The 26295-nt window shown below is 49.3% G+C and overlaps 2 protein-coding genes across 8 annotated transcripts in view; both read left to right on the forward strand.

Annotated features, from left to right (window-relative positions):
* si:dkey-91m11.5 (PH_BCR_vertebrate and RhoGAP_Bcr domain-containing protein) overlaps positions 1-6216 on the forward strand; it is a 30462-nt gene extending 24246 nt beyond the window's left edge. For all 3 annotated transcript variants that reach the window (XM_060054731.1, XM_060054732.1, XM_060054733.1), the window contains 7 exons: positions 1003-1062; positions 2510-2619; positions 3135-3274; positions 3538-3672; positions 3865-3970; positions 4910-5066; positions 5181-6216. In XM_060054731.1, the coding sequence (XP_059910714.1) occupies positions 1003-1062; positions 2510-2619; positions 3135-3274; positions 3538-3672; positions 3865-3970; positions 4910-5066; positions 5181-5270 (798 nt within the window). In that variant the 3' untranslated portion in view covers positions 5271-6216. The remainder of the gene's footprint in view (positions 1-1002; positions 1063-2509; positions 2620-3134; positions 3275-3537; positions 3673-3864; positions 3971-4909; positions 5067-5180) is intronic.
* A 245-nt stretch (positions 6217-6461) lies between these two features.
* On the forward strand, positions 6462-26175 carry specc1la (sperm antigen with calponin homology and coiled-coil domains 1-like a). 5 transcript variants are annotated; one of them, XR_009526313.1, is made up of 17 exons: positions 6464-6632; positions 14284-14446; positions 14541-14664; positions 14752-16430; positions 16798-17005; positions 17597-17670; positions 18062-18237; positions 18455-18636; positions 19344-19522; positions 19847-19937; positions 20525-20632; positions 20903-21059; positions 21237-21339; positions 22328-22444; positions 22598-22657; positions 23072-24148; positions 24205-26175. XR_009526313.1 is itself a non-coding variant. In XM_060054736.1 (16 exons), exons 2-16 carry the CDS (start codon positions 14321-14323, stop codon positions 23159-23161), a joined length of 3420 nt encoding a protein of 1139 aa, XP_059910719.1. In that variant the 5' UTR covers positions 6462-6632; positions 14284-14320; the 3' UTR covers positions 23162-24198. The 5 variants fall into 5 exon arrangements, 4 of the variants coding, with proteins under 4 accessions (XP_059910719.1, XP_059910717.1, XP_059910718.1 ...); XM_060054736.1 differs by lacking the exon at positions 24205-26175 and having other exon boundaries at positions 6462-6632; positions 19398-19522; positions 23072-24198; XM_060054734.1 differs by lacking the exon at positions 24205-26175 and having other exon boundaries at positions 23072-24198.
* The last annotated feature ends 120 nt before the right edge of the window (positions 26176-26295 follow it).

Consider the following 26295-nt stretch of genomic DNA (forward strand, 5'->3'; position numbering starts at 1 on the left):
CCAAGGTACAGAGACCAGCCCCTCCCGGACATGGAGGGTGTTCCTGGTGTCCCTGGAGAGAGCGATGCTCTGAGGACACGAAGCGTTCTGCTCTGAGGCTCTTTAGATCTTTGAACAGGGCTGATTGGATGTTATGTAAGATCCTGATGTATTCTGAGAACAAGGGATTATCCAAAAAGCAGTAGATTGTCTGAGGAGCAACATCTGCCATGTTGAGATAACAACACAGACGAGTGTCCGTTGCTGACGTGATGTCCTCCCATCTTATCCATGTCAACAAAGCCGAATGATCCGAGGGGGGGATTGGATCGGTGGCTGACACCACTTATCTATAAGCCATCATAGGCCCGTTTGGGTTAAGCAGCAGGTTACTATTTATGAGTCTTTCTCACCTTGGCGTTTGGAACACACAAAGTAGTTTTTTTTTTATATCTAAGAACATGGGTTGAATGCATTTTGTGGATTTGCCATGAGTTCATATTTTTCTTTATCGGCAAAAATGACTACATCACATTCTATAACACTTCAAGCCGTCCCGTTGTCAATCCAAACCCGGCGGTCGTCCATTGTTTTATGATCAATGTAGCACTGTGGGAAAAAAAGGGGTGATTTCGTCAGCTCTGCAGTTGTTAGTGTGTAGTTGAACTTTTGTTCAAATATCAGTTGGTATTTTGCATTCCCCTAGGAAGTAGCAGTCAAATGCATTAACTGTGTGATTTAAGGAAAAGTTCAACTAGTTTGACTTTTGATTTGTAAAACTGACATGCAACCGATCCGAAGAACGAATGCCAAACATGCATGTGATCCTCCACAGAGAGAATAGAGACAGCCTCAGACCCCCAGCCCCATGTGGAAACCTGATTACTGAACCAGGTTAACTCACAGCTCAGTTTGGGCGGACTTAAAGCGACAACGTTGGTAACCTTGGTTGGTGAGGTTGATAATTTTGGTAACCTTAGTAACGTCTCTAACATTTTTTTCTTCCTTTGTGTTTGTTTTTAGCTGGATCCTCAGACACTGCAGAACAAGGACTGGCAGAGGACGGTCATCACTATGAATGGGGTCAGTACCCAATGTGGTCAATGGGAAAGACCCCCATTGGGTCTTAACCCAATGGGGCCTGTACCCAATGTGTTCAATGGGGTCTGTACCCAATGGGGTCATGACATCAGGATACACAGCGGGCATAGTGTAGTGGGGCAACAAAGTGATGTAGTGGGGCAACACAGTGTAGTGGGGCAACACAGTGTAGTGGGGGCAACAGTGTGTAGAGGGGGCAACACTGTGTAGAGGGGGCAACACAGTGTAGTGGGGGCAACACTGTGTAGTGGGGCAACACAGTGTAGTGGGGCAACACAGTGTAGTGGGGGCAACACAGTGTAGTGGGGGCAACACAGTGTAGAGGGGCAACACAGTGTAGAGGGGAAACACAGTGTAGTGGGGCAACACAGTGTAGTGGGGGCAACAGTGTAGTGGGGCAACACAGTGTAGAGGGGGCAACACAGTGTAGTGGGGGCAACACAGTGTAGTGGGGGCAACACAGTGTAGAGGGGGCAACACAGTGTAGTGGGGCAACACAGTGTAGTGGGGGCAACACAGTGTAGAGGGGGCAACACAGTGTAGTGGGGCAACACAGTGTAGTGGGGGCAACACAGTGTAGTGGGGCAACACAGTGTAGTGGGGGCAACACAGTCGAGTGTAGAGGGGGCAACACAGTTTAGAGGCCAGTGTTAAAACTATTTTATAGCCGTATAAATATTATTCACCATTTAAATACAAAATGAGTTACAAAAATCCCTGAAAGGATTTCTTATCTGATCAGAAGACTGGAGCTTTAGCTTCAGCCTCTCTCTATTATGTCCAATGAGAGTGTGTCTGCTGCTCTGTCTGCCTCTGACTAGTATGTATGTTCTGACTGGTATATACTGTATGTTCTGACTGGTATATACTGCATGTTCTGACGGCTTGAGAGACCTTGATCTCATTGAGAAGTTCAAATGAAGGATATAATAACTTACAGCTGCAAAGCTTTTGGGTTCAATACCCCATGTCCTACCAGGCCTGAATATTTTAAGACAATACCGGTCTGTGTGATCAAATGTCCTGAAACATCCCTTACCAAAATCATTTCTCTAAATCCCTTCAGTATGCCAATTGTGCCTAAGTGCATTTAGTGTGAACAGCCGCCTGAGTGAAAACGATGGCAATAAAACACTTTGGTGGCTGTGATAAAACATTTTGTACTTCTACGGCGATTCACCGTAATGTTGTCCATACCTCCCCACTGAACGCCACACATAGGTTCCAAGAGACCAAGGCTTATGTTGCCGTAGCTTATATACAGTACGTGGAAGAATGGGAATGGGAAGCATTTAGTAACATTTGATTGGTAGTTGACGGTGAAGCCAGGAGAGACGCTGGGGTTTATCACCCAGAACATCTGGTCAGAATACAGAGAGAAGCAGCGCAGAGAGAGGACACTCAAGGGCTGTGATGGTTGTGTGTTCAGGTGGAGGTGAAGCTGTCCATGAAGTTCACCAGCAGGGAGTTCAGTCTGAAGAGGATGCCGTCGCGGAAGCAGTCCGGCGTGTTCGGGGTCAAAATTAACGTTGTCACAAAGTGAGTTGTTTTACCACAAGACATTTGGTTGTAATTAAATAAACATATGATTATAAACCTAAACACAAAATATTCAGAAGCAACCTTTACTTATACGTGTATACGTATATATCCTTATTGCATATAGATATATGTGTGTGTTTTATCCTCAACATTGTTTTGGGCACCTACTGCTTGGTGTTGCATGGTGAATGCACTGTTAAGCCCTGCTGGTGTTGCATGGTGAATGCACTGTTAACCCCTGCTGGTGTTGCATGGTGAATGCACTGTTAAGCCCTGCTGGTGTTGCATGGTGAATGCACTGTTAACCCCTGCTGGTGTTGCATGGTGAATGCACTGTTAACCCCGTCTGGTGTGTCATGGTGAATGCACTGTTAACCCCTGCTGGTGTTGCATGGTGAATGCACTGTTAACCTCTGCTGTTGTTGCATGGTGAATGCACTGTTAACCCCGTCTGGTGTGTCATGGTGAATGCACTGTTAACCCCGTCTGGTGTTCCATGGGGGCGTGGCCAGGCGGGAGCGCTCCAAGGTGCCCCTCATCGTGAGGCAGTGTGTGGAGGAGATCGAGATGAGAGGCATGGAGGAGGTGGGGATCTACAGGGTCTCGGGCGTGGCCACGGACATCCAAGGCCTCAAGGCGGCGTTCGACTCCAGTGAGTCTCCAGTCTTCACTTCTGTGCCTATCGGATCCCCCTGAGGGAACTAGAGTACTAAATAGACGGATAGTTTGAAACAACAGCACACATAAACAGTTGACATAAAATATACCCTATGTGTATTTATCTTATAACTTATTTTTCTATTATCAAAAATAATATTGAAGAAAGAAAGATGACAAATGGTAAATGGTGCCTAATGACATCGGATCCTTTTCCGTATTCATGTATTCACCGTCTCTAACCCTGACTCTGACTAGACAATAAGGACGTGTCTGTGGTGATGAGGGAGATGGACGTGAACGCCATCGCTGGAACTCTGAAGCTCTACTTCCGCGAGCTGCCAGAACCACTCTTCACCGACGACCTGTACCCCAGCTTCTCCGGAGGCCTCGGTCCGCTGCCCTTTAATTCATTTGTATTACGTGATTAATGTTATTCTAGGATGATTATAAGCATCTAAAAAAACAGGTACATTTAAATCTGCAATTTAGTGTGGTAGCAAATCCCAGGAGCCCATTAATATCATGATTAGGATAATAATGAGGACGTCAGAGGGGACCCTAATCCCTCCGTTGCCCTCACAGCACTCTCCGACGGCGTGGCCAAAGAGAGCTGCATGCTCCACCTGCTGCTCTCCCTCCCTGAGGCCAACCTCGTCACCTTCCTCTTCCTGCTGGACCACCTGAAGAGGTGAGGAACACTGCTACCACTTTCAGACAGGCCATTAAGGAGCAGGTAGGGGTTAGACAGTACAGAGACAGGCCATTAATGAGCAGGTAGGGGTTAGACAGTACAAAGACAGGCCATTAAGGAGCAGGTAGGGGTTAGACAGTACAAAGACAGGCCATTAAGGAGCAGGTAGGGGTTAGACAGTACAGATACAGGCCATTAATGAGCAGGTAGGGGTTAGACAGTACAGAGACAGGCCATTAATGAGCAGGTAGGGGTTAGACAGTACAGAGACAGGGCATTAAGGAGCAGGTAGGGGTTAGAGTCTAGACAGTACAGAGACAGGTCATTAAGGAGCAGGTAGGGGTTAGAGTCTAGACAGTACAGAGACAGGTCATTAAGGAGCAGGTAGGGGTTAGAGTCTAGACAGTACAGAGACAGGGCATTAAGGAGCAGGTAGGGGTTAGACAGTACAGAGACAGGCCATTAATGAGCAGGTAGGGGTTAGACAGTACAGAGACAGGCCATTAAGGAGCAGGTAGGGGTTAGACAGTACAGAGACAGGCCATTAAGGAGCAGGTATGGGTTAGAGTCTAGACAGTACAGAGACAGGTCATTAAGGAGCAGGCTGGGGTTTGGGCATCATGCTCTAGGAGGCCTACAGATAGACTGCTGTGATCAAACCCATTACATTTAGTATCAGGCTGGGAGTTGGAACTCTAGCCACTACAATCTGCTTTGTTATTTCGTTATTATGAATCTGATTATCGTAACCAGACAGAAAGTGTGTGTGAGCAAGAGGCTTGAATCCTCCGAATCTTTCAACCGTTTTTATTTTCCATCTCATTGCACGACTTCCATTTGATTACGTGTTCATAACGTCGACATCTACAGCGGGTTCATCAATGGTGTTTCCCCTTAAGTCCATAATTGACTGTGGAGTCCTGGTTGGCCCCGTAGGGTGGCTGAGAACGAGGGCGTCAATAAGATGTCCTCCTACAACCTGGCCACGGTCTTCGGCCCCACACTGCTCCGGCCCTCCGAGAAGGACAGCAGAGCGGGCTCCTCTCAGCCGCTCTCCATGAACGACAGCTGGTCCCTGGAGGTCATGTCTCAGGTAAGTTGATGCATTATATTACAGGAAATGAAGTCAGTTCCTAATGACCATGTTTGTAGTCCACTGGAGTTCTCCAGGTATATATTGTCTCTGTTTTTCGCCCCGTCTCTGCAGGTACAACTTCTGCTGTATTTCCTTCAACTTGAGAACATTCCGGCACCAGACAGCAAACGACAAAGCCTTCTCTTCTCATCTGAAATATAGCGGGAATGTGGACCTTTCTATGAAATGGTATCAACTGTTCAAAAGCTGGAAGAAGTGAATTATTCTAAGCGTTCACTGCTGCTGGAAAACACATCAATTAGATCTTAGCCACCAGGGGGCAGCAATAGCGCATTTTAAACTGGACACAAGGCACTGTGAAAAAAAGCCATGAGAAGCAAATTAGCATATGCTGTGTACTCTAATGCTGTTTCAAAGAGAACCCTTTATAATCTTAATACTCAGAACACATTATTCCATGTCTTATTTAGAATTTACACTTTGTGTTTTACCATTACTGCATTTAATGATTCGTCCTGTCCTTTCCTGAATATTAGCAACATGTGTTCAGTGAAATAATGGGAGGTTTGTAGGCTTTTAGGTTGGAATTAGAGTGGATATAATTATCTGTTCATTTGCTCCGAGAAATATTTAAGCTGGAATAAAAGTTGCCTGTGCGCTTGTTTCCTGCTGATAATCAATAGGAGCGTTTGATTTCCGCTGATGTTTCCAAGGTTGTAAAGAGGTTAGTTAGCACACAACATGCAGGCATGTTGATGTAAAATGTGTTTTTAGTTGTTATACTATGTGTATGAAACTTAGTCTGTTCACAGGCTCCTCTGGTATATATTGATTAAGAAAGAAACGGTCGAATCAGTCCTGTAACAATATTGTAAGACATAGACATTGTGAGTTGTTAGCTTCCTCATTCCAATCAGATGGCTGTTCATTTAATTAATTTCCCCTTTTTCATATTCCAATTCTTCCCTCTCGTGTTTTTTTTTTCTTTATGGGTCAGAACCACAGGAATAGTACACCTGGGAATAGTTCATATTGAATAGGCCAAAATATTCACTGGTAAGACCCTATCTGACTAAATCTAAAAAGCAACAACACCGCATAAATGTGATTGATTAATGTCAATAAAACGTTGATTTATAAATGTTGATTTATAGAAATAAAGTGTCAATTAATTCACTCATATAAAAAATTACACTTGGTCAAGTCAGCTATTTGGAATTGTAAACTATATATATATATTTTTTTTTAATAAATCGTGTCGGAGGACGCTTGTGATCCTTATAATCACACACATAGATAGATATCACTGTGACGTGGTGCCAATTATTGGGCGACGAGGTAATGAACTCAAGGAGGCAGGAGCGTTCAGTGTTCCCCTACCAGCTGACGTCCCGAAACTCCCCGGACCGTCCCAGGCTGGTGCTCCCCGACCCACCCCAGGCTGGTGCTTCCCGATCCGGACCGTCCCAGGCTGGTGACCGTGTGGGATTAGCTCTCTGTAACATGCTGTAGACCAACATTCAGTGTAACTGCCTCCAGTTAAAGGGGAACCAGGGATTTAGGGTAAGGAATCTTACTTAAAATAAGGAATCTTTCTGAAAACGGGACCTTGTTGTTCTATACTGGCTAAGCTAACCGACTGGCTAGGCTAACAATGCTAGCATGTAGAACAACGTTATGGTCTCTGCTCTCCTTTTATCAGAATATATGGAAGAAAGGAGGAATGCTTTCCCAGAACGTTGACTTGTTAAATGTTAAATGTTGGTGTATTTGTTAAAAGGTTGTTAGACTCTGTTTAGATCTTGGCTCAACCTGCCAACTAGGACTGAACTAGGACTGCTTTATGAAGTAACTTAGCATCTAAACACATTAACAATGTGACTTACGATGTCAGCGGTTTGAATACCAGGATAACTTGATAAATATCTAGTTATATTAACATAGACTTTAGTATATAAACGTAAACTGTAGTATGCTTAGTAATGTTACCGTTACTCTCAAATAAAGATATTTCGCTTTCAACCCCAGCATTTATAATCACATCTTGGATAATACATCATGTTTAAATGTATCTTATCAAATGTTAGTGCTACAATATATTGAGAGTGTGGTATTTGGTGAAGACCACCGCAGGGTCCAGTTGTCCACAGACCTGCTGATCCCAGGCGCAGCTCTGTTCTCTGCGACTGGTGTCGGCCATGAAACCATCTCCATAACTAACTAGCTGCTAGTGGTCCTGGTGCCAATATACCTTCTCCATAACTAACTAGCTGCTAGTGGTCCTGCGGCCAAGATACCTTCTCCAGAACGAAGTAGCTGCTAGGTGTACGGGGGTCCCTGAAGAGACCGACGAGCCTCCACATTGACCGGCTCATTGTAATCCCTGAGTCACCTTTATTCAGCTTCAATGAATTGTGGTAACCTTTTTACTTTATCAGTGTGAGAAACAAGTGTTTATGATTACCCCTCATTCCTTTTGCTTGACTACCAAGACTGACCCCAGGTCTGTGATTAGGCCCTTCGTGGAATGCTTGGATTGGCCGCAGTACTTGACATCATGTTCTTTCTAAAGTCCTCAAACGTCTCCCTGGAGGCTGTGTGATCCGCAGTTTATTTTGCGACTCAACAGATAAGGGCATATGACCTTATTTGGAAACGTAGCCTCCATGTGAACCAGAGCAAATAAAATGATTAAAGACGTGTGTGTATATATAATTTCCAGAAGTACCTTTTTCTTGTATTGCATATACAGTGAGTTGCATTTATGATTGAAATTATGATGGGTTGACTCAACTAGTTTTTGGATTCCAGGCGGCTTTTTTATGGCATAGGAAAAATGAATGTACAGTGTACGCTCTGTGTTGAGCATACTGCTGCCTTTCTGTCCCTGTACCCACATCCACCCAGTAGCTCCTCCTCCTCCTCCCCACACCCCTACGAGAGACGGTATGGCAGGAAGCGAGTGTTATGGGAAGGAAGTACCTCCCTGTAGTTGAGAGGAATAATAAGGATGGAGAGGGGCCTTTATAAGTGAGGAGTACCCCCCCATCCCTCAATATGGACTGTTTCTGCTGACTCCTTGCTCTCTGCCTGTCTCATCCATTCATTTTCGATGGATATACACGCATACACGGACACTTTTTTTTTTCCAGCTGATTATAGAAACCAATGCACACTTGCTCTGATTGTTTCACAGCCATGGGGTTGTTTGGTGTTAATCAAATGCCATAGTTCCTTAATTGGAGGCAGAACAAGCCAGTATTTGGTTCTGGTATATTCTAGTCTACAACGCACTTGTGTGTCACATTCTGCAAGGGTGAATAATTAGGTCTCTATGTTTACAATGGCTCCTTCTCACTAAACAGCAAGTTTTGACTTCAGACTGTTGAGTTATTCAAGGCTGCAGTATTATAGTTAGCTGCGCGATGCAGATGGCTTTGATCCACTGACCGAAGTGGAGGCCGCCTTGGTTTTAGGTCAGGTGTTGTTAAAGTGAGTCTAAATGAGGTGGAATGTCTGAACGCACTGGATCCTCAGAGTCCCAGACCTAGCAGGGAGGGCTTTGGGCCACACAATAGTTGCTTTAGGGCCCTGTTGGGTTAACACCTTAACAAAGAAAGAACATGCCTGCGTTAAGCACTGGCTTTATTTATGCATAGCCCGTAGTGCCTTTCCCTGGTTTGGAGAACGGTGTGAAAGAATGTCCTCACTCTGTCCCCAGTGGTCCCAGTCCCGTCCGTCCCAGGGCCTGCTGGCCGTTCAGAGTCAGCCCGCTGGTTCTCCAGAGCGCCTGGTCCTCCAGCGCTCCTGGTTCTCTAGAGCTCCTGGTCGACCCACCAGCCGCTCCAGCAGATAGGCTTCCATCCAGCTCAGCCCTTAATCATGTGGAGCAGCATTGACGTCAGGAACCTGGAAAAATACTCAGACCATTATTTACACGTGCTTTTGGGAAAGACCTCTTTCATACGCACATGCTCACGGACACGCATACCAAAAGCAGTAAAGATAGGCTTGTAGGCGACGTGCCAGTGCTTTATTAGTGCAGAGATGGATAGCTCCATCTGGCAAAGGTGGGACTGAGGTGATGACATCATTGTTAAATACATGAGTGGATATTAATTAGGGTTGGTGTCAAATATAGATGTGATAAATGCCTTATTCTTGCTAGGGAGAAGGTGGCGTAAACTGGGCTTTATAGCCATCTCCGAGTTTAGATTTCTGCTATGGTTGGCTTGGTTTCAGTCTTCTACTGTTGTTACTATGCACCAGTGCTGTGTGTGGACCTGCGGACGGTTGGCCGGGGGGACAGGGGTGTGGAGGGTTGTCAAGTCCAGCCATGAGGTTCATCACAGCTGGGAATGAGCAAACGACCTCCCTAGCGCAGAGAGACTGTGAGCCACAGCTCACAGCTGAGGCAGGCCAGCAGAGAGACGTTAAGGCACAGGTGGCTTCAATTTGGCCTGACACTTCTCCCCCCATATGGCATGTGACTTAAACATTGAAATTTGACTTAAACGTTGAGAATTTGACGTAAACATCATGAACTCATTTTTTGCAATAAGATGAGCTTTTTTTTTATTTCTATTGTGCATTTGAAAGTACATTTATTTCTCGTAGCCTATGAATATATCTACATTTACATTAAGGGCTTTTAGCAGACTCCTTTATCCATAGTCACTTACGATAAGTAAATCTGTCATAAGAAGGTGTAACAATATATCGCTGTCGGTACAATAAGGAGGTTCGTAGAACCAAGTGCAAAGCGCCAACAATCGCTAGGTTAAAGGTCCCATGGCATGACAATCACACTTTATGAGGTTTTATAACATTAATGACTTTCCCTAGCCTGCCTATCGTCCACCAGTGGCTAAAACTTGCGTTCGGTGTAAAACTAGCACTAGGTATCCTGCTCCCCTTTGAAAAAATGGAAGCTCAGGCGCGCTGATTTGGAATGTGGCCCCATATGTCGTCATAAGGGGCCAAGTTACCTCCCCTTTCTCTGCCTTGCCCGCCCAGAGAATTTCGACCGCCAATGAAACATTGTGTGTGTGTGTGTGTGTGTGTGTGTGTGTGTGTGTGTGTGTGTGTGTGTGTGTGTGTGTGTGTGTGTGTGTGTGTGTGTGTGTGTGTGTGTGTGTGTGTGTGTGTGTGTGTGTGTGTGTGTGTGTACACATACTGTAATGCAATTGTTTTGGTTATCTCAGCCATGGTTAAGAAGGAATAGGGGGAAAGGAACTTTGGCTTTGACTCCCTGAAGTAGATGAACCACGCCATGGAGGAGAAAGTGATTGTTGCCGGCAGCGTGCGGTTCAGTCTACTTCAGATTGATGTGGAAGTGGAAGAACCAGAGACGTTTGAGAACCAGACGCAGTCGTTTGTGATTCATAATATCGTCTGGAGGGTGCACACAGCTTATGGCCTTGATGATATGTATGATATGATATCGATATCTTATCTATGTATCATATGAAATTATTTAGATATAGAGCTCAAGGGCTGTAACGCAAGTGTTGTACACTTCTTTGTTATTTGGATAACCGATCTGCTGTTGGTGTTATGGCGCATAACACGTCTTTGGTATTTCCACAACAAGACTTGTAGTGGGGGTTATCTCAGCCATGGTTGAGAAGGAATTGGGGGGGGGAGGAACTTTGGCTTTGACTCCCTGAAGTACATGAACCACGACATGGAGGAGAATGGCCTTGTTGCCCGTGATTGTCTCCCGCTTGAGCCCCGCTTCCTGCTGCCCACTGCCGAGGGACCACTGCTTATATGATGTCTATCATCTATATATATATATTATATGATATAGATATCTATGTATAATATGATATTTTTTTAGATATAGAGCTCCAGGACTCCCGCCGGAGCACCCGAAGTGTTCAAGAATATTTACAGAACACGGCCAAGGGCTGTGTGCGCCTCGCCATTGCGATGCATCCACTGTAAACAGCGCATGGCACCGTGGCCGCAAGCTGCTCAGGACCACACCCCCACCCTCCTCCTTGACCTGCCTCTCTCCTCCTCATTTGCATTAAAGCTACAGACACCGAAACGGCGCGTTTGGGGAAAGCTCAATGTGCGACTGGCTCGTAGTGGCTGTAATTCTGCACCACGGCTGAATTTTGGGAAAGCCTTCAAATACTGTATTAGGGGGCACACTAATATCTATATTTAAACATCCATAAAGTAGCATGCCATGGGAACTTTAACCCCTTCCCGGTAATCAGCATAGATAGCCTAGCTATGATAAGATGCTACTTAAAGGCACCCAGTGCAACTTTATGTAAACATTCAATGAAAAATAAACATTCAATTTCTAGTCTTTTTTACACGCAAGTTTCAATAACTCCATACCATTACCTATCGACATTCAAGGAGCAAAGATGAGACGTCGTTGTGTGGTGAGAACTGATAGAAAATCGTAAACAACAACAATCGCCGGTGGGGAGAAGCCATTTTTCCATTGACTGGAAGCCTGCTTTATTTATTGTAGGTTACAAAAACTAAAGAAAATGGCGGCATTGTTGTTATCGATTTTGTATCAGTTCTCACCACACAACGACGTCTTATCTTTGCTGCTTAAATGTCGGTATGTAATGGTATGGAGTTATTGAAACTTACTACGCGTAAAAAAGACTAGAAATTGAATGTTTATTTTTAAGCCTCGAAAGTTGCACTGGGTGCCTTTAACTGAGTACTATTTAACAATTATATGCCGAAGGCGAAGAGAATAGTGTTGAATAGCTATTCCCCACTATTCACGGAGCCTGAGGTGAATAATTGTTTTAGTATATACTACACGTGAACACTCAGAAAATAAACAAGATAACACTTTATGACGGGATTTATTTGTTTTTATGAGCGTGACAAGACATTTTGCGATGAAAACAATATGCCGAGTTTGAGATCGCAATCATGGGATATTGCCCAATATCCTGAGATAGCGAACCAATCTAATTGTGCCATCTTAGGAGTTCCACGTTTAGCATATACTAAAACTAAATACGACACACAATAAGTGCGTACATTAAAGGTTGTTTCAGCGATTCTAGGCCGAAACATAAATTATCACATTCATCTTTCATCTTTCCTCACGATCCGCTAGCTGCCCGCCCCATAAGCAGGCCGTCTCTGTAGGCAGCCTATGCTCCGAGATCGTACATAAAAACAAATGGTACTACCAACCACTCAAAACCAAAATAAATAGTATTCCAACCAATCACCGACAAGGGGTGGGTGTTTTGCGCAGGGATCATGATCGAATTTACTGGATGCACGAAACACGGAAGAGAGGGGCGAGCTGGCTCTGTTTGTTTGGGATCTCGCTTCAAATACCAACAGAAGTTACGTCCCCCAACATCGCTGATACAACCTTTGAGTATCTAGGAGTTCCCATGAGGGTAATAATCAACAGTTGATCCCTAGAGGATTTAAACATGGCTGTTTACAATCCAAATGATTTGGTCTAAAACTCAAACCATTGACGTTTGTTGTGGAGTTTGTCATTTTAGTTTCTTGCAAGGTGCACCTTTCTACCCGCACTGTAGTACAATATGTGTCCCTCTGCCCCACCATGTTCCTGTACGCCAACTCAATGATTTACTGCATCTCCAAAGACCTAGGCTCATTCTTAGAACTATTTTCTGTGTATATTTATTCTTGGCTAAGCAGTTTTGGCCAAGGTTTATCTGGGGTATAAACCTTGACCCAAACCAAAAAAATTCAAAATGATTATAGAAAAACCTACAAAATAAAAGTACTTGGCGAAGAAAGTGGAACAACTGGGACTGATCTTTGTGCTTTCTGTCAGAGGTTGGACAAAGTTGCACAGATTTTAGGATTATAACTTGGTTCAGAAGTGAAAACACAGCTGCAAGCTGTTACAGAAGTTTTATTTTATTTGTATGAAATGCAGTTTAAATTAGATATTTGGTTACGTGGAGATTATACTTGCCATCAGCAGAAAATCTTATGGCCAGTTAAATGATTGGTTGCTTGGGTTCCCTTGTGTCTTGTTCAGAAAGCAACGGAAATTTATTTATTCTTCTTCTTATCACAATCCTCTTTTCCTGATCCACGGAAACAAGGGATTCTAGGCAAGGAACAGGAATATATGACTTTCCATTTCACAAGGAAAAACGCAGCTAGTCTTGGCTCGAGGCACATCCGTTCAGATCAGCCGCTGTCCTTTAGACACGATGTGATGAGCACCACGGTCTGGTCTGGTAGCCCCTGCATTTTGGTAATTTATTAAATGGTTGCTCAAAGGGAAGGGAAATGTAAATCATTCTCGGTCTCCGTGTTTGGCATTACTTGTTGGGTGGTTTAAAGACTAACTCGATACATTCACGAGTTAAAGGCGTGCATGATGTAATATGATGTCAGAAAACTGAGGCGGGAGGCTGAGCTGTTTGTTTGCGTTTCCTCTTCTTACGTAACCAATAAGCATCTGTTATGAATCAACAGTTCTGAAATCCTGTTTTTAGTGTTGAGGAAAGGAATCCATTCTGGGCGAATAGTGGGCCTGGTATGAGCATTCTCAGTAGGGTTTTTATGAGAAGGAACAATGCATTACCTCTTCCACTGTTTCTTCGCAATACCAGAGCGTTCACTAGCCTGCCTTTAGCGAGGAAAAGCCAAAGCAAAACTCTGTCCTTGAGGACTTATTGTGAAACATCAGCCTTTAAGTCAGACTATGTGTGTTTCACCTGGTTGATCAGAGGTAGGAGGGGATCTATGGATCGATGGCATGCGCACAGCTGTATTCTTCAGTACACAACACTTTCTTCATCAAATGCACCTCCAGCGCTATTCTAGATAACGCAAACATAAATTAGAGTTAGAGTTGTATCACATATCTTGACTGAACCCATTATAACCTCTGGACTGCCCTCTAGTGGCTCATCTTTCAATGGAAGCCCTCACATCTGGAATAGATCCCCCAAGCCTCCAGCTAAATACAGAGAACATCTTATCATACTTGTCATTACTCAAGCCTGGTCCCTCAGGCAATCCACCCCCTTCACACTCCCACTCACCACAAAACGTCTTTCATTCTCTGACGGGACCGACCGCCAGGGACTTCCCATACGGCTGTCTTTAGAGCTCCGATCTGATCTACCACCGCCTCCTTCCTGCTGGAAGAGTTCCTCGTATATTGGCCCACGTGCCGTGTCAGTGAACCCCCCCTCCGTTTCTCTCTGCCTCTCAGGTGGGGGTGTAAATGCACGGGCATCACAGCGCCCAGTATGAAGAAGACGACGCGGCCGGCGGCAAATAAGGCGAGCTGCGAGCGGGGGAAGGCTGAGCCGGCGCCCGGCGGGGGCGCCAATAAAGCAGGCGTGAAGACAGGCACGTCGGCGCCCCTTTCCAAGGTGAACCACGACTCACGGCCTCTCCGCAGCCTCCGCTGTTTCAGTTTGAAAGCATTCCTGATTTGGTATTAATGACCTCTATTTATGTGCGCAGGTTAAAAGCAATGATGATCTGTTAGCAGCCATGACCGGAGGCAGCGCTGCACCCAGCAGCAAGGCCAAGAGGACCGCCTCCACCGGGACCAGCGGCACCGACGGCAAGCCCAAGACCAGCTCAGGTACTCCTATTGTAAAGTCATGTACTGCATGTGTCGGCTGCTGCTGCTGTTTGAGGCTGACCGTCCCGTGGCTTCCTCTCCAACCAGGGGCCTCGGCCAAGCGCGCGGCGTCCTCCACGTCCAAGGAGCCGAGCTCGACCAGGGACCGCCTGCGCCCCTCCAGGGCCTCGGCCAACAAGAAGCAGGCGGTGGTGCCGGGGGATGCGGCCCAGGCCAAGCGCTCACGCAGCCAGGCCCTGGTAGAGTCCGAGGGCCGCATGTGCAAGTCCAAGTCGGACGGTCAGCTCAGCGACAAGGTGGCGCTGGAGAACAAGGTGAAGGACCTGCTGGGTCTGGCCAAGAGCAAAGACGTGGAGATCGTGCATCTGCGCGGTGAGCTGAGAGACATGAGGGTACAGCTGGGCCTGGGGGGGCCGGAGGAGCAGGACGAGGAGGAGGACGAGGAGGAGGACGAGGTGGCTCCCCCGGAGGCGGCCGGAGAGGGGGAGAAGCCCCCGGTGTCGGCCATCACGGCGGCGGACGTGGAGTCCACCCTCCTCCTGCTGCAGGAGCAGAACCAGGCCATCCGGGTGGAGCTCAACCTGCTGAAGAGCGAGAACCGCATGCTGAAAGACCGGCTGAACGCCCTGGGCTTCTCCCTGGAGCAGCGGCTGGAGGTCACCGAGAAGCTGTTCGGCTACCCCACGCAGAGCCCGGACCCCGCAGCCGGCAGCGGGCAGAGCGACGGCGGGGGCCCCCTGACCTCCTCGGTGGAGGGCTCGGCGCCGGGGTCCCTGGAGGACCTGCTGACGGGCCGGCGGCACGGCGGCTCGGCCGACAACCTGGACAGCGAGTCCAGCGAGGTCTACCAGGCGGTCACGTCCAGCGACGATGCCCTGGACGCGCCCTCCGGCGCCTCGTCCTCCTCCGAGTCGGAGAGCGCCGCCGGCCGCGGGCGCTCCCGGCGGGGGGGCGGCGGCTCGGGCGGCGGTGGCGGCGGCGGCGGCTCCGCCAGCGAGGTGTCGGTGGCCCGCCTGACGGAGCGCATCCACCAGATGGAGGAGAACCAGCACAGCACAGCGGAGGAGCTGCAGGCCACGCTGCAGGAGCTGTCGGACCTGCAGCAGATCACCCAGGAGCTCAACGGGGAGAACGAGCGCCTGGGCGAGGAGAAGCTCATCCTGATGGACTCCCTGTGCCAGCAGAGCGACAAGCTGGAGCAGTACAGCCGGCAGCTGGAGTACCTGCGCTCGCTGCTGGAGCAGCACCACCTGGCCTACACGCTGGAGGAGGACGTCAAGAGCGGCCGCTACATGGAGCTGGAGCAGCGCTACGTGGACCTGGCCGACAACGCCCGCTTCGAGCGGGAGCAGCTGCTGGGCGTGCAGCAGCACCTCTCCAACACGCTGAAGATGGCGGAGCAGGACAACGCCGAGGCCCAGGAGATGATCGGCGCCCTGAAGGAGCGGAACCACCAGATGGAGCGCGTGATGGAGTCGGAGCGGCAGGGCCGGGCGGCCCTGGGCGCGGCCCTGGAGGAGTACCAGGCGGCGGTGGGCAGCGACCAGGCCGAGCTGCAGCGCTGCCGGGCCCAGCTGGAGCAGGAGAGGCAGAAGGTGGCGGAGATGTACTCGGTCCACACGGCGGGCGACAAGAACGACATCCGCCTGCTGCTGGAGGCCGTGCGGCTGGACAAGGAGGAGGCGGAGGCCAAGGCCGCCAAGATGCAGGCGGAGCTGGGACACGCCCACGATGACCTCAGCAGGATGCAGGACGCGCTCGGCAAGGTAGGTCACCGCCCTCGCCCTGTGGATACCCTGTGAATACCCTGTGAATACCCGGGGTAAACCTGGGGCACACCTGGGGTACACCAGTACTGCTACTTATCTCTATTAACCAAGAGGGAATGCTACACCTTACTGTAGAGGGAAGGAGAGGCTTTAGGCATCTCAGATGGGTACTCAACAATCTAGATCTATGGTTGGGGGCATGTCAGTTTGTAAGCATGTCACGCATAGTAATGAATCTGTGTCTTGATTGGGATGATTGATCTCCAGTGTGGCCGGGGCCTCCATCTTTGCTCATTAGCTTATGAAGCGCTGCTCGTTACGACATGCTTATGGTTTAATTAATCGTGTGTGTGTGTGTGTGTAGCTGGACCAGGAGTACCAGGGGTTCCAGCAGCAGGTGCAGAGGCAGATGGAGGAGACTGAGCGGGTCGTCGAGCAGCAGCGGGCCGAGCTGACGGAGAAGGAGGCGGCCGTGGCCGACATGAAGGAGACCATCTTTGAGCTGGAGGACGAGGTGGAGCAGCACCGCGCCGTCAAGCTACACGACAACCTCATCGTCAGCGACCTGGAGAGTGAGTAGGGGTCAGGGGTCAGGCTGCATGACGACCTCATCGTCAGTGACCTGGAGAGTGAGTAGGGGTCAGGGGTCAGGCTGCATGACGACCTCATCGTCAGCGACCTGGAGAGTGAGTAGGGGTCAGGGGTCAGGCTGCATGACGACCTCATCGTCCGCGACCTGGAGAGTGAGTAAGGGTCAAGGGTCAGGCTGCATGACGACCTCATCGTCAGCGACCTGGAGAGTGAGTAGGGGTCAGGGGTCAGGCTGCATGACGACCTCATCGTCAGCGACCTGGAGAGTGAGTAGGGGTCAGGGGTCAGGCTGCATGACGACCTCATCGTCAGCGGCCTGGAAAGAATTTGGATTATCTATCTCTCCATCAATACGTTAAATAGAACAATTACAAGTTTATAACAATGAATATCTTTCTAAAAAGATCCACTGTTGCTCACTGTCACTTTGCCCCCTTTCTCCATCTTTGTCTTTGTGTCTGTCTCTCTCTCTCTCTCTCTCTCTCTCTCTCTCTGTCTCTCTGTCTCTCTGTCTCTCTGTCTCTCTGTCTCTCTGTCTCTCTCTCTCTGTCTCTCTCTCTCTGTCTTTCTAGACTCTGTGAAGAAGCTTCAGGACCAGAAGCACGACATGGAGAGGGAGATAAAGATCCTCCATCGCAGATTAAGGGTGAGCTGTGTTCATGATCTCTGTCACCGAATTAACGAGACAAGCATGGGTTATAGCTCCTGACCACGGGGCCTCTTCTGTGTTCGGAAAGTATTCCCCAACCCTCCAAAACCCATCCGCATGAAAGTCAAAGTAATTCCGCTGGAAAATGTGAGGTCAAAACACCAAGTATTATATTTATCAAATGAGCCCAAGCATAACACGAGGTCATCCTGTCCACGGAAATGCCAGAGTCAATGAACTATGGGACGATAAGGAAAAAGAAACCACAAGCAGCATTATTACAAAGGCTACATGAAACAAACAAACCTGTGTGTGTGCGCGTGTGTGTGCGCGTGTGTGTGTGTGTGTGTGTGTGTGTGTGTGTGCGCGCGTGCGCGTGCGTGTGCAGGAGGAGTCCATGGAGTGGCGTCAGTTCCAGGCGGACCTGCAGACCGCCGTGGTCATCGCTAACGACATCAAGTCGGAGGCGCAGGAAGAGATGGGGGACCTGCGGCGGCGGCTGCAGGAGTCCCAGGAGAAGAACGAGAAGCTGGGCAAGGAGCTGGACGAGGTCAAGAGCCGCAAGTAAGGCCCTGCGTCCTCCGAGGACGTCACCAGAGTTCAAGAGTTGGAGTGTAGATAGCATGTTTCTAAATGGCCCTTCATTGATTTAAGAAGGAAACAGGGAACCGATTCTGTTGGTTTGGAGAACCGTCCCTCGTACTCCTGGTTCCCCCGGGGGGTAACCGGCGGTCGCCGGAGGTCCTAGAGGTCATTAACCCCGCCCCCTTCCTGTGTGCAGGCAGGACGAGGAGCGGGGCCGGGTGTACAACTACATGAACGCGGTGGAGCGAGACCTGGCCGCGCTGCGTCAGGGCATGGGTCTGAGCCGCCGCTCCTCCACCTCCTCGGAGCCCTCGCCCACCGTCAAGACCCTCATCAAGAGCTTCGACAGCGCCTCGCAGAGCGGCCCGCCATGCGAATGTAGGACCCCCCACCTCCTCCTGTTGTTATTGTTACCTGGCCTCCGGTCAGGGGCAGGGGGGCTGGGTTATTATTAAAACATGTTTTATTCTCATCATCTTCAGTCATTGTTATGGCAATTTAAGAGGTGATCATTACATGGTTCTTAACAATATCACTTTAGGTTTTTCTTCTAATATTCAGCAGCATTTTGTTTGCATTTTTGTTAGAAAGTGTCCATCACATGGTCAAAGAGAAAAAAACGTGTGATGGACACAAAAGGGCAACAGAGCGTTTATGTATATGAACTCGCTTGTGTTAAAAATCTGGCTTTACATTCATCCCAAACCCCACGCTGAATAAATCATCTGTTGACCGTAGAGCCTGGAGTTGGATGTGATGAGTGGTCCCCTAGGGACTCCTTGACTGCGGTTCAGCCTCTAGAAACAGCGTGTTTGTCCTCTAGACCTGGATCCATCTAGAAACAGCGTGTTTGTCCTCTAGACCTGGATCCATCTAGAAACAGCGTGTTTATCCTCTAGACCTGGATCCATCTAGAAACAGCGTCCTCTAGACCTGGATCCATTTAGAAACGGCGTGTTTGTCATCTAGACCTGGATCCATCTAGAAACAGCGTGTTTGTCCTCCTAGACCTAGATCCATTTAGAAACAGCGTGTTTGTCCTCTAGACCTGGATCCATCTAGAAACGGCGTGTTTGTCCTCCTAGACCTAGATCCATGCGGCGGTGACGAGGGCCCCGCCCCCTCTGGTTCTGCTGCAGGTCCCGCCTCCAACGCCGCCACCCTTCTTCCAACGGCGCCCGTCCCCCCCGCCCAGCTCCCACGCACCCCTCTGAGCCCCAGCCCCATGAAGACCCCCCCCGCCGCCGCCGTCTCGCCCATTCAGGTACGGTTGATATGCAGGCCTATGGTCAGACCTGTGGGCTGCAGGCCTCATCTAGATGGTCTGAGAGGAGATGCTTCAGTCCGCTGAGGGTGTCTCCAAATAACATGGAGGTGCACAATGGTTAGATATAAGTAAGGCTGTGTTGGTTTGATGCCACTCTCTTCTGGCATCTTGTTCCATTGAAGTTGATCAGGTGTCCCATGGACTCCATTGCCCCCAGACTTCTAGTCTTGGACATTTGTAACCACTGTGTTGTCGTGGTAACCGTGTAACTCTGCTGTTACTAAGTTGCCTTGCCTTGCCTTGCCTTGCCTTGCCTTACAGAGACACTCCATCTCTGGGTCCATGTCTTCGTCCAAGCCGCTCTCCTCGCTGAGTGACAAGAGGCCCAGCTACACGGACATCAACATGCCAGGTAGATAGCCGACCGTCTGATGGTTGAAACACACTCTGCCTCACAGTATCTTCTCTAAAAAGATATCCATCCATCTCTGGGGCTGTCTGTTTCTCTTGTTTTTGTTTTGTTTCTTTCTGATTTTGTGTCTGTCTGTGTGTGCCTGTCTCTGTCTGTGTTGGTCTCGGTCTCTGTCTGTGTGTCTGTGTTCATGCGTGTGTCTGTAAATGTCTGTGTCTCTGTCTCGTTCTGTGTGTCTCTGTCTGTGTATCTCTCTTGGTGTGTGCGTCTGTGTGCGTGTCTCTCTGTCTGTAATGTCTGTCGGAGGAAGTTCCCGTCTTCCTCCAGAATCTTATTGTGATCTTGTGACTAATGAGAGGGGGTCTGGCTCGCATCCCACCAGAGACCGGTTCAAGTGCTCTCTGTGAACGTGCTGACTCGACCATCGCTGACTCTGCCTCCGTTTACTTTTCCCTCTAATTTATTGTTTTCCGTCTCAGAGAGACTTTTTTGTGCTTGAAGGGCTGAGAACTTTACTCGACCCCCAGTAACATAGGGCTAGCCTGTGTGTGTGTGTGTGTGTGTGTGTGTGTGTGTGTGTGTAACAGCCTGTGTTGTGTCCCCAGCGGACCACCTCCTCAGGGGATCGTCCTCCGGCCGGACCACGGCCGTCCTCCAGAGGGTCTCCACCATGGACCCCTCCAAGGCCATCTCGGGTCTGTACCATCAGTACCGTGTGATTGACAGCATGTCATACAGGGTTGTATGCTGAACTAAATGTAGAAAGTTGATCTATAGTGAACCAGTGAACTCATGATAGGGTGTGTGTGTGTGTGTGTGTGTGTGTGTGTGTGTGTGTGTGTGTGTGTGTGTGTGTGTGTGTGTGTGTGTGTGTGTGTGTGTGTGTGTGTGTGTGTGTGTGTGTGTGTGTGTGTGTGTGCGCGCGCGTGTGCATCTCTCATCCCGTGCTCTGTTTGTCCCTCCAGGTTCCCGTAGGAGCAGCGAGGAGATGAAGCGGGACAAGTCGGCCCCAGACGGCGCGGCCCCCACCTCCCTGCTGGCTCTTGGCTCTGCCTCCTCCATGTCGTCCTCCTCCTCCTCCCCCACCGCCTCCGTCACCCCCACCACGCGTGGGCGCCTCAGGTACCAGCTCCTCCCCGTAGCGGTTGGTCGGACGTCAGTCTTTACAGAAAACATAGCACCCTCTGCTGTTATGCCGTTGAATTACACACGTTAATCCTACGCAGGTCATTGCGTTGGGCAAACGTTGAAACAAAAACCAACCTTGATGCAGTCAAAGACACTCTGTTTGTGTGTTAGGGAGGAGAGGAAGGATCCCCTGTCAGCTCTGGCCAGAGAGTACGGCGGCTCCAAACGAAATGCTCTCCTGAAGTGGTGCCAGAAGAAGACTGAGGGCTACCAGGTAGGAGGACTGCTCTCCGCCCATCTACTGACCCTCATCACCGCAGCACCACGCGCTGGCTGTGAACCTCCACCCGACTGCGCCGGGTTAATCTGGGACCTTTGGGGGCGGGGGGCTGCCCATGCTGCCTCTGAGCTTAATGTGTTCAATCCCCCCCCCAAGCTAGGAGCCATCGAGTCTCTTCCTCAGCAGCTCTGAGGGGATAGAGTAGGTTATTGTTTTTATTGCTGCTTCCTCAGTGTTTGTGTCCACTTAGTGCTGACCCTAATGCTGCACCAGCCGTCAGCAAATGGCTGTTCAAACATGTTGTGGAGAGCAGGCGTGTGAACGCTGACCTACAAAAGGCCTTTGTTTGCCTTCTCTTCTGCCCTGAGAGGCGGCCGTCTCTGCATACGACGCATTTACAAAATCAGATGTCCCCTCCTTCTTTGACTGTGACCATAGTTGCCATGGCTACCCGTTAACCTGGTCCTCTCCAGGAAGTGAGCCACATTGGCCTGATTGTGTGTGTGTGTGTGTGTGTGTGTGTTTGTGCGTGTGCTGAAGACACGACGGTATTCTAGTTTTCCTCAATAGTAGCGGAGGTTTTATATTGTCGAGCCGCACCTTGTTGTGTCAGCAGAACCGCTGTGTGTAGGAGTTTGTGTCGTTGAAGCTCTGTTGGTAATATAAACAGCGGGCGCGAGAGTAAATGCAGGACAGACACATCAGCTGGCAGAGTGACGCCTTCAACATCCAGTCCATGTCTTCATTTCAGCAGATTATCAATTGACGTGTCTGTTTTGTGTTATTAAGGCTTCCATTTACTGCACAATGCTCAACTTGAGGATTGTGCAGTAAATGGAAGTTGTGGTCAGATCCTCCTGCCTAGTTTGCCCTGAGCTCAATCGGTCTCGTCAGACCGTCCCGATTCCTGTCTATAAAGACGGAGGAGCACTCTTGAGACCAAAGCCCCTTTGTGTTTATTCGTTTGGTGTGTGTTTTCCAGAACATCGACATCACCAACTTCAGCAGCAGCTGGAACGACGGGCTGGCATTCTGCGCCATGCTGCACACCTACCTGCCCGCCCACATCCCCTACCAGGAGCTCAGCAGCCCGGAGAAGGCAAGGACCTCCATCGGTCACCTGTCCTGTTGTCTTAACCGTCTTGATGCACCGTAGCCTCAGGCCATCAACACCGTTATCCGAGGTCAGAGACACGGGCGATACGGTGCAGTTGAAGCTGCTGCTAACCTGAAACTCTGCTCTTCTCCACAGAGGAGGAACTTCACTCTAGCCTTCCAGGCGGCTGAAAGTGTGGGAATCAAATGCACTCTGGTGAGCTTCATGTCCGCGTGGCCCGAGAAACGGGGAGAGAAACACGGGGAGAGAGAAACACGGGGAGAGAGAGAGACACGGGGAGAGAGAGGCACGGGGAGAGAGAGAGACGGGGAGAGAGAGGCACGGGGAGAGAGAGGCACGGGGAGAGAGAGGCACGGGGAGAGAGAGGCACGGGGAGAGAGAGACACGGGGAGAGAGAGGCACGGGGAGAGAGAGACACGGGGAGAGAGAGACACAGAGGCAACACGTTGAGCCAGAGAAGTTAGAAATCTCTGAATTTCTTAACTAGGAGTCCCCGCCAAAACGTTTTTTTTAGCTTATCGGTGAAGGACTTTTCTTTATTATAGCATGCATATAATGAGCATCAGTGTCAGCGGTGACTCGTCTCATGCGTGTCATTTCCTGTTGCAGGACCTCAACGAGATGGTGCGCTCGGAGAGGCCTGACTGGCAGAGCGTCATGACCTACGTGACGGCTATCTACAAGTACTTTGAGACCTGAGCTCCCCTCAGCACTGAGTCGTCCACCGACCTACAGCCCCCTGCACTCCACCACCCTGATCCCCGCTGCCCGCAGGCCAGCCCGGCCCTGGAGGGCCGCGGGAGGGGGGGGGGGGGGGGGGGGAATATATTCGGTTAGCTTCAACTGCTTACGCTACCAGGGCAGAGGGGCTCCACTAGGAACAGGAACAGAGACCTGAGGGGGTCCCCAGGCCACACACACTCTGACGGCGCCGTGGTCGCTGGCCCTGCTCTGTGGGAACATCCGCTACGCGTCTACACCATCGTCTCTGGGGAACCCAAGTATTATGATTACTATTATTACTATTGTTTAGTCGAGCCTTGCAGAGCGTCTCTGCTTTCAGGACGTGTCCCTTAGGAGACAAACTAGACCAAAGTGTCTTCAACACGGCGACGTGTCCCCAGCACAGCCTTCCTCTTCACCTTCCTCCTCCTGCGCTAGATGCCTCCACAGACCGATCTTTAAAGAGGAATACCTTTCCATTGGATCTTGGAGACATTCCTTGACACACTTCCAAGAGTTTGAATACCTCTTGAATGTTTTGGGGAAACTGCAGGAGGACTCGGGGAAGACCAAGATGGATATCAATATCTACAGCCTTTTTTTTTTTTTTGCCTTCAGTCTTCCTGTGTGGTCACAGAGACTCCAGTCCAGTTGATCAAGTGCCTGAGTCAACGCGTTGCAGGATGCAGGGAGGGAGGCGCTCTGCGGAGCCAGTCCTTCATGAGACCTTCAGCCAGGAGCCAGGATTCTGTGCGTTGCCAAATATGTACCAGGTTGTCTGAATGATTTGAGGATGGCGTGATGATCAACAGCCGGGACTACTACAGGCCCATCATTTGATGTTGTTTTTGGGGCATTCTGAAGAGGTCAATCAGTGGAGCTCAGTTGACAGGACGGACCTCTGAGCTCCACCACAGAGCTAGAGTTCACTTCAGCCATCGTTCTGCTCGGCACATAGGGCCAGTACCACACGGGACCAGACCCCCCCCCCAGGACCAGACCCCCCCCCCCAGGACCAGACCCCCCCCCCAGGACCAGACCCCCCCTACACACAGGACCAGACCTCCCCACACACAGGACCAGACCCCCCCCCCCAGGACCAGACCCCCCCCCCCCCAGGACCAGACCTCCCCCCCCCCAGGACCAGACCTCCCCACACACAGGACCAGACCTCCCCACACACAGGACCAGACCCCCCCCTAGGACCAGACCCCCCCCATATAGGTTTGCTTGCCAATAATAGTGTTATTGATATTGTTCCCTGGGTGGGTTATTGTGTTTCTGATCTGTGAACTGGTCTGTTGTTTCCTGTCAGATTCTTAGTGCTAGGCCCCAAGGGGGAGGGGGGGATTAAGCTTCATTATCACTCGTTATAAAAGTCACTTTCTTATTATATTATAAAGGTCACACATCTAGATTTCCCCCAACGCCTCAATATAGCACAGACACACAGGCAAGCACACACACACGCGCAGACACACGCACACACACACGCAGACAGACACACGCAGACACACACACACACTGCAATAGGAAGAGCGGTGGGCTGGACTGGGCTCCTGGCCTACTTCGGTGGTTGGTAGATAGCTTTGTATGATTATAAATATCTGAACTCTTTATTTTGGCTCGGTGTTGAACGGTCCCACCTAGATAAGGAACATTATCCACCCCCTGCTTCTTGTGCCTCTGCTACTAACTCATCGTATTTATTGGCATGCAGCCCACCCAGAAAGGTGGCAGCTGTGTTTCTTGTGTTTTCTGCACAGGAGTCCGTCATACAAGCTGCACTGACAGAACCGTCTCTCTGTATTCGTTGACTGCCTTTACCCTCTACTATGAACCAATGGGAATGTATCCTCACACTTTCACAAACTGGATCCACATATCACCAGGCCTCCTCATTGGACAAACACCGGCGTCGCTCCAAAGCCCCGTTACAGGTCTGCTCCTCGATGCCCTCCTCCCTAGTGAGTGTCCGGGGCCTTACAGAGCAGCAGACCCCCTAGTGGGGGTTATGAGCGACACCTCGGTGAGAGAGAGCTGTGGAGGAAGGGATTAGGATGTCACAGACTCCCAGCGATGTTCTCTGTACAAACCGAGACCTGATGTCTCCTGGCCTCTAGGGGGGCTGGAGGGGGGCCTTTGGTTCCAGCTCCATGTGATCGGGGGTGGGGGGGGGGGGACTGGAAGGTCAATGGAACTAATATAACGACTCCTCCTTCCATTCAGAAGCACAGTCCTGAATCTCCCTCACAATCAAAGCCGGAGAGACATTCATCCACCGATCATTTAAAGTGACGTGTATATATGTATTAATTTTGTGATGTATTTAAGGAGGTATGATCAAAGTGGCAATACTAGGAGGTTGCTAGGTTACTGTATGTCGCCTTTCATCAACGTGTCATTAGTTGGGAACGTGCGCCAAACCACTTTTTCCTCGTACATTCTGTTGCCTCTGAAGGAATATGCTAATATGCTAATATATATATAATTTGTAAAAAATAAACATTTCAACACATTGGTATTGGCGAGCTTGGAATAGAGCTGTTGAACAGAACAAAGATTTTTTGAAGAGCTCATTAAAAGTGGGCAACCTCTACTTTACCAAAAGGTACCGTCGCCGGGAAAACGAACCAATCAGTGTTTTGTTTGAAGTGCAGAGAGAAACTAATGTGATTTAGGTGATTGTTGGTGTGAAAACTCTGCTTTTTTCTTTTTTTATAACTAATGCTCTGAGGAATCCATGACATTTCCAGTGAAACCCCCGAGGCCAGCGTCCTGTACTGCCTGCTAATGCAGAACGGAGGTCCTCCTGTTGGCTCTCGGCCCACGGTGCCTTGACCCATGAGGAGATCACAGTGAGAGTGTTTCAAAGGGACTAAGCTATTAAGTGCACAACATTATGATTATCCAAGGTGAAACAAGCAGTTCCTTTATTTATATTGCTATTTTTTTTTTGGAAATAATAATAAAGGACGATTTGAAATAAAGGTGTTGTTTAAGTTCCTCTTGAAGGAAGTATTCCTTGAGTTTGCATTTTCGACTTTCTTTGAGTCAGGCCTGTTTTTACATAAAAATGAATCTTATTTCATCAGTTTATGCCTACAATA

Source organism: Gadus macrocephalus, chromosome 6, assembly GCF_031168955.1.
Source record: "Gadus macrocephalus chromosome 6, ASM3116895v1".
Lineage (NCBI taxonomy): Eukaryota > Metazoa > Chordata > Actinopteri > Gadiformes > Gadidae > Gadus > Gadus macrocephalus.